The sequence below is a fragment of the Symphalangus syndactylus genome, chromosome 13 (genome assembly GCF_028878055.3).
Source record: "Symphalangus syndactylus isolate Jambi chromosome 13, NHGRI_mSymSyn1-v2.1_pri, whole genome shotgun sequence".
Classification (NCBI taxonomy): domain Eukaryota; kingdom Metazoa; phylum Chordata; class Mammalia; order Primates; family Hylobatidae; genus Symphalangus; species Symphalangus syndactylus.
Genome location: NC_072435.2, coordinates 81,349,053 through 81,364,143, shown reverse-complemented (window position 1 = coordinate 81,364,143; position 15,091 = coordinate 81,349,053). Strand labels below are relative to the sequence as shown.

General features: G+C 38.2%; 1 protein-coding gene across 13 annotated transcripts in view; it reads left to right on the top strand.

Annotated features, from left to right (window-relative positions):
• Positions 1-15,091, top strand: part of MGAT4C (MGAT4 family member C) — a 265,451-nt gene that overhangs the window by 172,980 nt on the left and 77,380 nt on the right. For 5 of the 13 annotated variants that reach the window (XM_055235454.2, XM_063615132.1, XM_055235453.2 and 2 more), the window contains one exon: positions 959-1,143. The exons of 5 other annotated variants lie outside the window; for them this stretch is intronic. In XM_055235454.2, the coding sequence (XP_055091429.1) occupies positions 1,128-1,143 (16 nt within the window). In that variant the 5' untranslated portion in view covers positions 959-1,127. Of the gene's footprint in view, positions 1-958; positions 1,144-1,164; positions 1,282-15,091 lie in introns of those variants that run through there. 3 more of the 13 variants (XM_055235455.2, XM_055235452.2, XM_055235461.2) reach the window with 2 other exon arrangements.

Sequence of the window (15,091 nt, the reverse complement as noted above, 5' to 3'; positions counted from 1 at the left end):
ATCAGTGCCTTTTCATCTTACACCATATTTTTATTACTAAGCCTCTTCTACTTTGTGTGGTCTTCCTTCTAAGCTCTGTTCTCATCTAGGTCTAATTTTAAAAAGGAATTCAACTAAGATATGAATACAATGAGTTTGTTTGCTTGTATTACAAAATAACTTCTATACATAAAAGTAGTAATAAACTAAGAAGGTGCATGTCAGATGTCAAAATATTTGTAACCCTTGAGAGTGCTCCTCAATGGGTGACCTCAGCAGAGGAGGATTTTAATAATCAAGTGGATAGAATGACCCATTCTGTGGACACCAATCAGCCTCTTTGCCCAGCCACCCCTGTCATTGCCCGATGGGCCATGAACACAGTGGCCATGGTGGCAGGGATAGAGGTTATGCATGGGCCCAGCAACACGGACTTCCACTCACCGAGGTTGACCTGGCTACATCCACTGCTGAGTGCCCAATTTGCCAGCAGCAGCGATCAACACTGAGCCTTCGATATAGCACCATTCCTTGGAGTGATAAGCCAACTACCTGGTGGCAGGTTAATTATATTGGACCTCTTCCATCATGGAAAGGGCAGCGGTGTGTCCTTATTGGAATAAACACTTATTCTAGATATAGGTTTGCCTATCCTGCATGTAGTGCTTCTGCCAAGACTACCACCTGTGGACTCACAGAATGCCTTATCCACCATCATGGTATTCCACACAGCATTGCCTCTGATCAAGGCACTCACTAAAGAAGTGCAGCAGTGGGTTTATGCTCATGGAATTCACTGGTCTTACCATGTTCCCCTTCATCCTGAAGCAGCTTGATTGACAGAATGGTGGAATGGCCTTTTGAAGTCACAATTACAATGCCAGCTAGGTGACAATACTTAGCAGGTTGGGGCAAAGTTTTCTAGAAGGCTGATGCTCTGAATCAGCATCCAATGTATAATACTGAGTTTCTCCTATAGCCAGGATTTATCCAGGAATCAAGAGGTGGAAGTGTAAGTGGCACCACTCACCATCACCCCCAGTGATCCACCAGCAAAATTTTTGCTTCCTGTTCCCACAACATTATGTTTTGCTGGCCTAGAGGTCTTAGTTCCAGAGAGAGGAACGCTGCCATCAGGAGACACAACAATGATTCCATTAAACTGTAAGTTAAGATTACCACCTGGACATTTTGGGCTCCTTCTGCATTTAAGTCAACAGGCTAAGATGAGAGATACAGTGTTGGCTGGGGTGATTGACCTGGGCTATCAAGAAGAAATCAGTCTACTACTCCATAACAGAGGTAAGGAAGAGTACGCATGGAATACAGGAGATCCATTAGGGAATCTCATATTATTATCATGCCCTGTGATTAAGGTCAATGGGAAACTATGACAGCCCAATCAAGGCAGGACTACAAATGGCTTGGACCCTTCAGATATGAAGGTTTAGGTCACTCCATCAGGAAAAAACCATGACCTGCTGAGGTGCTTGCTGAAGGCAAAGCGTATTCAGAATGGGTAGTAGAAGAAAGTAGTCATCAATACCAGCTATGACCATGTGACCAGCTGCAGAAATGAGGAGCAACTCCAGAAATGAGGATTGTAATTGTCATGAGTATTTCCTACTCCTTTTGTTAAAAACATCTTTGTGCATGTATATGCTTGTACTAAGAAAATATCTTCGTTTAATTTCCTTTCTTTTTTATCATGTAATGTAAGATTTATTGATTTCACATCAGCATTTAAGTATTGTTGACTTCCTATAATAGTATTTGGGTTGGGGAATGGTACATTTCTGGTTGCATGAAGGATAGTTGTATTATGTCAGGTATTATTATGAACTTATTATTTTCTTTATTTGAAGATTATGTATAATCTCAGGAGATGTGTATGGGTTCAAGTTGACAAGTGGTGGACTTGTGATGGTTAATACTGAGTGTCAACTTGATTGGACAGAAGGATACAAAGTTCTAATCCTGTGTTTGTCTATGAGAGTGTTGCCAAACGAAATTAACATTTGAGTCAGTGAGTTGTGAAAGGCAGACCCACCCTTAATCTAGGTGGGCACAATCTAATCAGCTGCCAGCAGGGCTAGAATGTCAGAAGACAGAAAAAAAGTGAAAAGAGAGACTAGCCTAGCCTCCCAGGCTACATCTTTCTCCTGTGCTGGATGCTTCCTGCCTTAGAACATTGGACTCCATGTTCTTCAGTTTTGGAACTTGGACTGGCTCTCCTTGCTCCTCAGCCTGCAGATGGCTTATTGTGTGATGATATGGTTTGGCTATGTCTCCACCCAAATCTCAACTTGAATTGTATCTCCCAGAATTCCCACGTGTTGTGGTTGTGACCCAGGGGAGGTTATTGAATCACGGGGGCCGGTCTTTTCCATGCTATTCTCATGATGGTGAATAAGATTCACAAGATCTGATGGGTTTATCAGGGGTTTCCGCTTTTGCCTCTTCCTCATTTTTCTCTTGCCACCACCTGTTAAGAAGTGGCTTTTGCCTCCTGCCATGATTATGAGGCCTCCCCAGTCATGTGGAACTGTAAGTCCAACTAAACCTCTTTTTCTTCCCAGTTTCAGGTATGTCTTTATCAGCAGCATGAAACAAACTAATACAGAAATTGGTACCACCAAGATTGGGGCATTGCTGAAAAGATACCGAAAAATGTGGAAGCGACTTTGGAACTGGGTAACAGACAGAGCTTGGAACAGTTTGGAGAGCTCAGAAGAAAAAAGGAAAATGTGGAAAAGTTTGAAACTTCTAGAGACTTGTTGAATGACTTTGCCCAAAATGCTGATTGCAATAGGAACAATAAGATACACGCTGAGGTGGTCTCAGGTGAAGATGAGGAACTTGTTGGGAACTGAAGCAAAGGTGACTCTTCTTATGTTTTAGCAAAGAGACTTGTGTCATTTTGCCCCTGTCCTAGAGACTTGCGGAACTTTGAACTTCAAAGAGATGATTTAGGGTATCTGGCAAAAGAAATTTCTAAGCAGCAAAGCATTCAAGTGGTGACTTGGGTGCTGTTAAAGGCATTCAGTTTTAAAAGGGAAACAGAGCATAAAAGTTCACAAACTTTGCGGCCTGACTATATGGTAGAAAAGAAAAAATCATTTTTGGTGGAGAAATTCAGCTGGCTGCATAAATTTGCATAAGTAGCAAGAAGCCCACTGTTAGTCACCAAGACCATGGGTAAAATGTCTCCAGAGGATGTCAGAGGTCTTCACAGCAGTCCCTCCCACCACAGGCCCAGAGGCCCAGTAGGCAAAGATAGTTTTGTGGGCAGGGCTCTGTGACCCAGCTGCTCCAGCTGTGGCTGAAAGGGGGCAACGTAGAGCTTGGGCTGTGGCTTCAGAGGATGGAAGCCCCAAGCCCACACATGGTGCCGAGCCTACAGATGCACAGAAGTCAAGAATTGCAGTTTGGGAATCTCCTCCTAGATTTTGGAAGATGTATGGAAACACCTGGATTCCCAGGCAAAAGTTTGCTGCAGGGTGGGGCCCTCATAGATAATCTCTGCTAGGGCAGTGCAGAAGGAAAGTGTGGGATCAGAGCCCCCACACAGAGTCTCTATTGAGGCACAGCCTGGTGGAGCTGTGAGAAGAGGGCCACTGTTCTCCAGACCCCAGAATGGTAGATCCACCAAGAACTTGATCCATGTGTCTGGAAAAGCAGCAGACATTCAATGCCAGCCTGGGAAAGCAGCTGAGAGGGAGGCTGTACCCTGCAAAGACACAGAAGCAGAGCTGACCAAGACCATGGGAACCCATCTGTTGTATTAGCATGACCTGGAAGTGAGACCTGGAGTCAAGAGAGAACATTTTGGGACTTTAAAGTTTGACTGTACCACTGGATTTCAGACTTGCATGGTCCTGTAACCCCTTTGCGTTGGCCAACTTCTCCCATTTGGAATGGCTGTATTTACCCAATATCTGTACCCCCATTGTATCTAGGAGGTAACAGGCTCACTTTTGATATTACAGGCTCATAGGTGGAAGCAACTTGCCTTATCTCAGATGAGACTTTGGACTGTGGACTTTTGGGTTAATGCTGAAATGAGTTAAGATTGGGGAATTGTTGGGAAAGCATTATTCGTATTGAAATGTGAGGACATGAGATTTGGGAGGGGCCAGGGGCACAACGATATGGTTTGGCTGTGTCCCCACCCAAATCTCATTTTGAATTGTAGCTTCCGTAATTCCCCCATGTTGTGGGAGGGATCTGGTAGGAGATAATTGAATCATGGGGGCAGTTTTCCTCATACTGTTTTCATGGTAGTGAATAAGTCTCATGAGATCTGATGCTTTTATAAGGGAAAACTTCTTTTCCTTGGCTTTCAATTCTCTCTTCTTTGAGACCATGTAGGACGTGCCTTTCACCTTCTGTAATGATTGTGAGGCCTCCCCAGCCACATGGAACTGTGAGTGCATTAAACCTCTTTTTCTTTATAAATTACCCAGTCTTGGGTATGTCTTTATCAACAGCATGAAAACAAGCTAATACAGTTTCATATGAAAGAATTAAGAAAAACCACCAGTGATTCCATTTTTGAGGGCTCTAAAGCACTGTAAGAGACATAGAAGAGATTTACGTAGTGTGTCATTATACTTGCACTCACTTCTATAAAAATATGGATTATTCTACAAAATGGGAACTCCAAATGCTTATTAAGATATACTATTCAGTAATGAAGATTGTATTAGGGTTCTCTAGAAGGATAGAAGTAATGGAATATCTATCTATCTATATGTTTATTAAGTATTAACTCACATGATTACAAGGTCCCATGTATTAGTTCGTTTTCACACTGCTGATAAAGACATACCTGAAACTGAGAACTAAAAGACATTTAATTGGACTTACAGTTCCATATGGCTTGGAAGGACTCAGAATCATGGTGGGAAGTGAAAGGCACTTCTTACATGGTGGTGGCAAGAGAAAAATGAGGAAGATGCAAAAGCGGAAACCCCTGATAAACCCACCAGATCTTGTGAGACTTATTCACTATCACGAGCATAGCATGAGAAAAACTGGCCCCCATGATTCAATTACCTCCCCCAATCCCTCCCATGACACATGAAAATTATGGGAGATACAATTCAAACTGAGATTTGGGTGAGGACATAGCCAAACCATATAATTTCACCCTTGGCCCTTCCAAATCTCATGTCCTCACATTTCAAAACCAGTTGTGCCTTCCCAACAGTCCCCCAAAGTCTTACCTCATTTCAGCATTAGCCCAAAAGTCCACAGTCCGTAGCCTTATCTGAGACAAGGCAATTCCCTTCCACCTATGAGCCTGTAATATCAAAAGCAAGCTAGTTACTTCCTAGGTACAAATGGGGGGTATGAGTATTGGGTAAATACAGTCGTTCCAAATGGGAGAAATTGGCCAAAACAAAAAACTTACAGGGCCCACACAAGTCCAAAATCCAGTGGAGTACTCAGATTTTTAAAGAGTCACCTTAACTCCAGTTCCCAAATTTCTGATCTCCATCTGAGACTACCTCAGCCTGAACTTTATTGTTAATATCACTATCAGCATTTTGTTCAAAGCCGCCATTCAACAAGTCTCCAGAAAGCTCCAAACTTTCCCACATTTTCCTGTCTTCTTCTGGGCTCTCCAAACTGTTCCAACGTCTACCTGTTACCTAGTTCCAAAGTCGCTTCCACATTTTCAGGTATCTTTAGAACAGCACACCAATCTACAGTACCAATTTACTGTATTAGTCTGTTCTCATGCTACTGATAAAGACATACACAAGACGGGGTAATTTATAAAGAAAAAGATATTTAATAGACTCACAGTTCCACATGGCTGGGAAGCCCTCACAATTGTGGCAGAAGGTGAAAGGCAAGTCTTACATGGTGGCAGACAAGATAGAATTGAGAGCCAAGTGAAAGTGGTTTCCCCTATTAAAACCATCATATCTCATGAGACTTATTCACTACCACAAGAACAGTATGAGGAAAACCACCCCCATGATTCAATTGTCTCCCACCAGGTCCCTCTCATAACGTGTGGGAATTATGGGAGCTAAAATTCAAGATGAGATTTGTGTGAGGGCACAGCCAAAGCATATCACTTGTTTTGGAGTATGCATTGCATAAAGGAAAAGAAATGTAATCCTAGTCCTCTTGTGTGTTCCAAAATCACAATACTGTTAATGATGTCAGATATCAGGTAAAGATTAATGAATCTCAAAAATTTTTCTTCTCCAAACAAGAAAACTACCTAAATAAGGATCTAAGAAACTAGATAATTTTCATAAATCTATTATCACAATATAAAAGCGCTGTAAAAAAATTGGTATAGTTACTTTTCAATTATATTCTGTTGCATATTTCTTTTGTTCAATCTGTAAATTTCTCCCCCCCACAACTTTGTTCATTCCATCCTCCTCCACTCTGTTTCCCTCTCCATCTACCTGCTTACTCATCTAATCAATCCATCTATCCTAAGATCCTTTCATCTATCCTTTGCTTCGTTGTTTGAAATATATGAGGTGAACAAAATGGGGAAAAAATGCATGTGTTTGGCTTGTCTGTGTCTTTCTATCTAGAAAGAGCCTTACAGCTATAAGTATACATACAGATGTATGTTGTATACTTGTAAATACACTTGGCTTTTTATTTTTTCATTAATTACTTGTAATTTTTTCTTCTCTTCTTTCATGTGGATGACAATTAAAAAAGCATAGTTTGACCTGGAATTTTAAAGTGTTTTGGGGAAAAAAAAACAGCTAACAAAAAAAAATTTAGGAAATTCTAAAAAAGCTCTTACTTTGCTTTCTTCAGAAAGACTTTTCTGTATAATTAGTTTACTGACAGTCCTCTATTTGAGAGTAGGGAAAATGTGTTTTACTAGCTCTGTAACCTCAGGCACATCACTTAACCCTTTTGCCCTCAGTTCTATCATCTGTAAAAGAGGAATAATCATGGCAACTATCTCAAATGGCTGTTGTGAGGACAGAATGTGTTAATATTTATAAAGAGATTTGAATAGTGGTTGGGACACACACATACACACATACACACACACACACACAAAAAAAAAAAAACCCTATGCATTAACTGCTACTTATGGTCTGAACATCTTCACAGAAATGAAAGCTAATGAAAGCAAGAGATTGGCTTTTATGTTTGTTGCCATTTCCTAGTACTAAGAATTGGTGCCCAAAACATTGAAGGTGTTCAATAATTATTCTTTTGAAGAGGCAGAATAATACCCTAGTTAAGAACACTGATCATGAAGACAGATTTCCTGTACTGAAATTCTGGATCTAACACGTTTAACTGTTCAACTTGTGCAAGTTAGTTAATTATGTGCTTTATTTCTCGAATATGTAAAATGGGATAATAAAAATTCCTAACTCATACAATTATTAAGATGATTAAATGATTTAAAATATGTAAATCTATGATACCTAGTAAGTAGTATTGCTACCATATTACCTGATGTTAAAAGAAATCATTCACATAGTGTTACGTTACATATGAATAGAATATGCTCCTGGAGTTGCACAAATTAGCAGCCTTCATAAGAGCAACAAAGTTAACCATAAAAGTGTGTTCTTATGAAGAGCAACATAGCTACCCGTTACTAGCCAGATGTAAAGTTATCAAATATTTCATGGCCTAAACAATACTGTTATAAGCCAACTACAAAACACATTTCATAAATTATTTATATTATTGTATTATTCTTCAAAAAACAATTGAGTCTGTCTGAACAAAATCTTTCTGCCTTGTCTGATCCTCTGGATTTGGTTGCTAGTACCTGTCTGATTTATTTTTTCCTGTAAGCAGGATGACCCTTTTTAACTTTGACTTTCATTTTGGATCTATATTTTTTCCTTGTCTGCACTTTCCCATGATACCTTGGTACTTTCCCATCTTCTCCAAAAATTGAATAGCTTCTGGCTGTGGTATTTTCACAGCGAATTTAATAAGATTGAGTGCAGTGTCCTACTCTTTTTGTACTTTACCATGTCATATTCTCCATTTCCTACCTCTGTATTTATAAGTAATATTACTTAGGAGTTTTAACTTGAGACTATCTGTCTTATTTCATAAGCTTTGAATTTCTGCTTTAGCTGCAATTTAGAATAAGGAACAATCTTCTATATAATAATGTAGATTTAATCCCCATTTAGAAGCATTACATACTCTTCCATAGGCAAATTAGGAACGTGCTGTTTTTGGCAAAATAATGAATTTGCTTCTTGCTTGGTCAAATGTTTTTTTAAAAATCAATAATTAACTACATTGTTAGAACTCAATTACAAAATTAGAATTGTGAATCTGATTGCTCATGGACCTGTTGGAAAGGTTACTACTCTGTCCTGGTAAGTATATCCCTGTATTATCTAATAAAATTTGAATATCCTTCTAGAAATCTCCTTAGAGATAGATAGAACTTTGAAATCCCAGCTCATTAAAAATAATAGAGCCACAACCCATAAAAACTGCTGCCACCTCTACAAATTACAGATCACCAAGGGAATTTTTCCTATAGATCATCAACTTATATTAAAGTTGAAATTTGGGAACAAAATATTTGCTGCTGAATATCTTGGTTGAATGTACACAAAAAAGTGGATTAGTAGTGTACTAGCTTTTACCTCCCTGTTAATTCATTCTTTCAACAAATGTTTTTATAATTATTTACCAGATGACTAGCAAACAATCAGAGGAAAAAAAGATTACTCTTTTTATAAACTTGGCAATCAAATGTGAGAAGACAGAAAATAAGTAAGTAAATCATGTAGCATATTAAAAGATGATAAATGCTATAGAGAATAAAAATATTGGTCAAGTTCAGGTATATTAGAATACCTGTTTGGAGGGAGAAATTTGCAGTTTAATAGTTAGAATAGACTTTGTTGAGTTGATTATATTTGACTTAAGGAGGATAAGTGTTAGAACCATAGGAATATTTAGGAGAAGGGATTTCCAGATTTCCAAAAAAAAAAAAAAATATCCAATGCAAAGTTCCTACATCGGGACCTCATAATTCACAGGACACCAAGGAAGACAATGTGGCTGCTGCTGATGGAAGAGATGAGTTCAAGGAAGGCACTAGGTCAAGAAGGACCTTTTATACCATTGTAATTGGCATCTGTTTAGCAATAAATGAGAATATATTATTTAATTTTGTGTAGAAAAACTTGATTATCTGACTTCCATTTTAATAAAGTCATTCTAGTTGCTCTATTTAGAATATATCGGGGGCAGGGAGAGGAGGAAAAAACATTGCCAGAGTAAAAGAATGGAGATAAGTTAAAAATACACTAGTTAAAACCAGGTAAGAAATCATAGTCACTGAGACCAAGATGCTAGTAGTAACTTTAGTGAGCCATTGTTATGGATATATTTTGAATATGGGGCCAGCACAGTTACCTAATATATTGGGCATGGATTTAAAGATGGAGTTAAGAATGACTGTAATTGGCTTGGGGAACTGGAAGGATAGACATCAACTGAGAAGAAGAATATTGTGTAGGTTCATTTTCTTACCCAATCTGCCATAGTTCACACTGTTCACTTCCACCTTAGTGCCATAATATGCGTAGAATATTAAGATTGGAGACTTTTCCACTATAGATATCAGTTTCAAATAAATAGCCCATGTAAAATCTAAAACTCACACATATATTTTAATTTACTGTTAGCTTGGAGTGTTGTTATTAACCCAGTCACTTATGGAAGGATCACCAGTGCTACTGAATACAACATTTGAGGAGTAAATCTAAATTACCTCAGATTTGACTTGAATTATTGTATTTGTTGGTGGGGCTGTCCTCTTTTAAGAAAAGCAGAAGAGTTGTGTGGGGAGATACTTATTAAAATAATACTTAACAATAAGCAAGATACACTAAAATGTTATATTATTTTTAACTCTGAAAACTGAAGGTACAAAATTACATGACCAAATTCCAGAAAAAAAATGACACCTTCCCAGAATAAAGGAATCACATGACTGTTTTCATCCCTGAGGGCACTGCAGCAGCAGGAGACAATCTGCTTTAGACAGAAATGAGGACAAACCAGTCCAATTTTTAACAAACTATTAATGACCACATATAGGTTGGAGTGGTGAATTAGAATTTTAAGGAGTCTCCCACATAAAGCAATAGTATATTATTAACCAGCTGTTACAGAGGGACTTCACAAAGTGCAAGGCCACACCCTTTCAAAGATTGCAACAAAGAGAAGAGAAAGCCCACCCCATGCCTTACTGGGCTTTCATAGACTGTACTGCTACAGGTAAGAGGGGTCAGGGCAGCAAAGTAGAGAGAGATCTTCAGAGGCATAAAAAGCTGGAATAGTAAAGACAATGCCTCATAACTCCCAAAGCCCAGAGAGCCAGCTCAACTATAGATTAGATTGGCACAAGCCTTCACACAAGCAAACAGAGGAAAGAATAGGCATTTCCTGGAAGTGTCTGTGTGTGTGTGTGTGTGTGTGTGTGTGTGTGTATAAATATATATATAATATAAATATGCTATGCTTATATTTATAACATATAAATATACTTATATATATTTATATTCATATTTATCTATATATTTATGTTCCTAAAAAAGAAAAAAGAAGCAGTTATGACTTATATCAACTCTGAAAAATAAGAATGCATCCTTGGAATCAGAAAATGCAAACCCTGAAAGTGAAGTACAAGAGCTTTATTAGTAACATAATGAATGAATTGTAACAATAAATGAAAAACAAACTAATATCAATGATGATGACAAAACTTGCTACTTTTCCTTAGAGGGAAAGGATAGTTTAGAGATAGTTGCAAAGCAGATGAAGACATGAAGAGTAGAACCTCTGCCAAAAAAGGCAACCCGAAGTTTAAAAGAACAACAAAAGCAAACAAATAATTATTTGTTCCTTAAAAATCTGCTTTGTTGCCCTTGATAACAAAATATATGATATATGTTTGATAGCACAGGTTGGTCAGAGAAACTTTAGTAAGGTATGAGAAAAGAACGTACACAGCATTTCAAAATTAACTGAAGTGGATGTCAAATTTGAAATTTTGGAGAGGCATCTGTGCAGCATTTAGCAGAGGCTTAAAAGGACCAGAGGATCTTCCAGATTTTTTGGTAAGGAGTGAGTCCATCTGACAAGGCTCACGGATCCAGGATCTACATGCTGTGATGACGAGATAGCACCTCAATTTCTGCTCCAACTCTTGCTCTGCCTGTCGAGAAAATTTACTCCTGCTTTGGCATCTGATCATCAACAGAGACCAGCAGTATTCATAATCTACTACATGCCTTCTGTTGATGAAAAAGATGGTCTAATGTCATCAAAAATGAAATATAATGAAATAAATACTAAAGAAGCATTTGGCAATTTGCACTTTCACTGTCTCTTTTTTATATACTTTAAGTTCTGGGGTACATGTGCAGAAAGTGCAGGTTTGTTACATAGGTATATAAGTGCCATGGTGGTTTGCTGCGCCCATCAACCTGTCATCTACATTAGGTATTTCTCCTAATGCTATTCCTCGCCTATCCCCCCAACCCCCAACAGGCCCCAGTGTGTGATGTTCCTCTCCCTATGTCCATGTGTTCTCATTGTTCAGCTCCTACTTATGAGTGAGAACATGTGGTGTTTGGTTTTCTGTTCTTGTGTTAGTTTGCTGAGAAGAATGGTTTCTAGCTTCATCCATGTCCCTGCAAAGAACATGAACTTATCCTTTTTTATGGCTGCATAGTATTCCATAGTGTATATGTGACACATTTTCTTTACCCAGTCTATCACTGATGGGCATTTGGGTTGGTTCCAAGTCTTTGCTATTGTGAAAAGTTCCACAATAAACATATGTGTGAGTGTATCTTTATAATAGAATGATTTATAACATTTTGGGTACATACCCAGTAATAAGGTTGCTGGATCAAATGGTATTTCTGGTTTTAGATCCTTGAGGAATCACCACACTGTCTTCTACAATGGCTGAACTAATTTACGCTCCCACAAATAATGTAAAAGCATTCCTGTTTCTCCATATCCTCTCCAGCATCTATTGTTTTCTGACTTTTTAATGATCACCATTCTAACTGGCATGAGATGGTATTTCATTGTGGTTTTGATTTGCATTTTTCTAATGACCAGTGATGATGACCTTTTTTTCATATATTTTTAGGCTGCATAAATGTCTTCTTTTGAGAAGTGTCTGTTCATATCCTTCACCCACTTTCTGATGTGGTTGTTTTTTTTCTTGTAAATTTGTTGAAGTTCTTTATAGATTCTGGATATTAGCCCTTTGTCAGATGGATAGATTGCAACAATTCTCTCCCATTCTTTAGGTTGCCTGTTCACTCTGATAAAAGTTTCTTTTGCTGTGCAGAAACTCTTTAGTTTAATTAGATCCCATTTGTCAATTTTGGCTTTTGTTGCCATTTCTTTTGGTGTTTTAGTCATGAAGTCTTTGCCATGCCTATGTCCTGAATGGTATTGCCTAGGTCTTCTAGGGTTTTTATGGTTTTAGGTTGTACATATAAGTATTTAATCCATCTTGAGGTAATTTTTGTATAAGGTGTAAGGAAGGGATCCAGTTTCAGTTTTCTGCGTATGACTAGCCAGTTTTCCCAACACCATTTATTAAATAGGGAATCTTTTCCCCATTGCCTTTTTTTTTTTTCAGGTTTATCAAAGGTAAGATGGTTGCAGATGTGTGGTGTTACTTCTAAGGCCTCTGTTCTGTTCCATTGGTCTATATATCTGTTTTGGTACCAGTACAATGCTGTTTTGGTTACTGTAGACTTGTAGTATAGTTTGAAGTCAGGTAACGTGATGCATCCAGCTTTGTTCTTTTTGCTTACGTTGTCTTGGCTATGTGGGCTCTTTTTTGGTTCCATATGAAATTTAAAGTAGTTTTGTCTAATTCTGTGAAGAAAGTCAATGGTACCTTGATGGGGATAGCATTGAATCTATAAATGAATTTGGGCAGTATGGCCATTTTCACGATATTGATTCTTCCTCATCTTTTCCTAATTGAATACCTTTATTTCTTTCTCTTGCCTGATTGCCCTGACAAGAACTTCCAATACTATGTTGAATAGGAGTGCTGAGAGAGGGCATCCTTGTCTTCTCCCATTTTTCAAAGGGAATGCTTCCAGTTTTTGCCCATTCAGTATAATATTAACTACCAGTTTGTCATAAATAGCTCCTATTATTTTGATACACGTTCCGTCAATACCTAGTTTATTGGGAGTTTTTAGCATGAAGGGGTGTTGAATGTTGTCGAAGCCCTTTCCTGCATCTATTGAGATAATCATGTGGTTCTGTTTATGTGATGGATGATGATTATTGATTTGTATATGTTGAACCAGCCTTGCATCCCAGGTATGAAGCCAACTTGATGGTGGTGGATAAGCTTTGATGTGCTGCTGGATTCAGTTTGCCAGTATTTTATTGAGGAGTTTTTCATGTATGTTCATCAGGGATATTGGCCTGAAATTTTCTTTATTTGTTGTGTCTGCCATGTTTTGGTATTAGGATGCTGCTAGCCTCATAAAATGAGTTAGGGAGGACACCCTCTTTATGTATCGTTTGGAACTGTTTCAGAAGGAATTATACCAGCTCCTCTTTGTACCTCTGGTAGAATGCAGCTGTGAATCTGTCTGGTCGTAGGCTTTTTTTGGCTGGTAGGCAATTAATTACTGCCTCAATTTCAGAACTTGTTATTCATCTATTCAGGGATTCAACTTCTTCCTGGTATAGACTTGGGAGGGTGTATGTGTCCAGGAATTTATCCATTTCTTCTAGATTTTCTAACTTATTTGTGTAGAGGTGTTTATAGTATTCTCTGATGGTGGTTTGTATTCCTGTGGGATCAGTGGTGATATCCCCTTAATCATTTTTTTATTGCATCTATTTGATTCTTCTCTCTTCTGTATTAATCTGGTTAGTGGTCTATTTTGTTGATCTTTTCAAAAAATTCAGCTCCTAGATTTATTGATTTTTTGAAGGGATTTTGTGTCTCTATCTCCTTCAGTTCTGTTCTGATCCCAGTTATTTTTTGCCTTCTGCTAGGTTTTGAATTTGTTTGCTCTTGCTTCTCTAGTTCTTTTTAATTTTGATGTTAGGGTGTCAATTTTAGATCTCTCCTGCTTTCTCTTGTGGCAGTTAGTGCTATAAATTTCCCTCTATATGCTGTTTTAAATGTGTCTCAGAGATTCTGGTACATTGTGTCTTTGTTCTCATTGATTTCAAAGAACATCTTTATTTCTGCCTTCATTTCATTATTTACCCAGTAGTCATTGAGGAGCAGGTTGTTCAATTTCCATGTAGTTGTGCAGTTTTGCGTGAGTTTCTTATTTTATTTTATTTTATTTTATTTCCTTTTCTTTTTTTTTTTTTTTTTTTTTTTTTGAGACATAGTCTCGTTCTGTTGCCCAGGCTGGAGTGCAGTGGCGCGATCTTGGCTCACTGCAAGTTCCAGCTCCTGGGTTCATGCCATTCTCCTGCCTCAGCCTCCTGAGTAGATGGGACTACAGGTTGAGTGAGTTTCTTAAACCTGAGTTCTAATTTGATTGCACTGTGGTCTGAGAGACTGTTTGTTATGATTTCCATTCTTTCACATTTGCTGAGAAGTGTTTTACATCCAAATATGTGGGCAATTTTAGGATAAGTGTGATGAGGTGCAGAGAAGAATGTATATTCTGTTGATTTGGGGTCCAGAGTTCTGTAGATGTATATTAGGACTGCGTGGTCCAGAGCTGAGTTCAAGTCCTGAATATCCTTGTTAGTTTTCTGTATTGTTGATCTGTCTAATATTGATGGTGGGGTGTTAAAGTATCCCACTATTATTGTATTTGAGTCTAAGTCTCTTTGTAGGTCTCTAAGAACTTGCTTTATGAATCTGGGTGCTCCTGCATGGGTGCATATATATTTAGAATAGTTAGCTCTTCTTGTTGCATTGATAACTTTACCATTATGCAATGCCCTTCTTTGTCTCTTTTGATCTTTGTTGGTTTAAAGTCTGTTTTATCAGAGACAAGGAGTGCAACCGCTGCTATTTTTTGCTTCCCATTTGCTTAGTAAATATTCCTCCACCCCTTTATTTTGAGCCTATGTGTGTCTTTACATG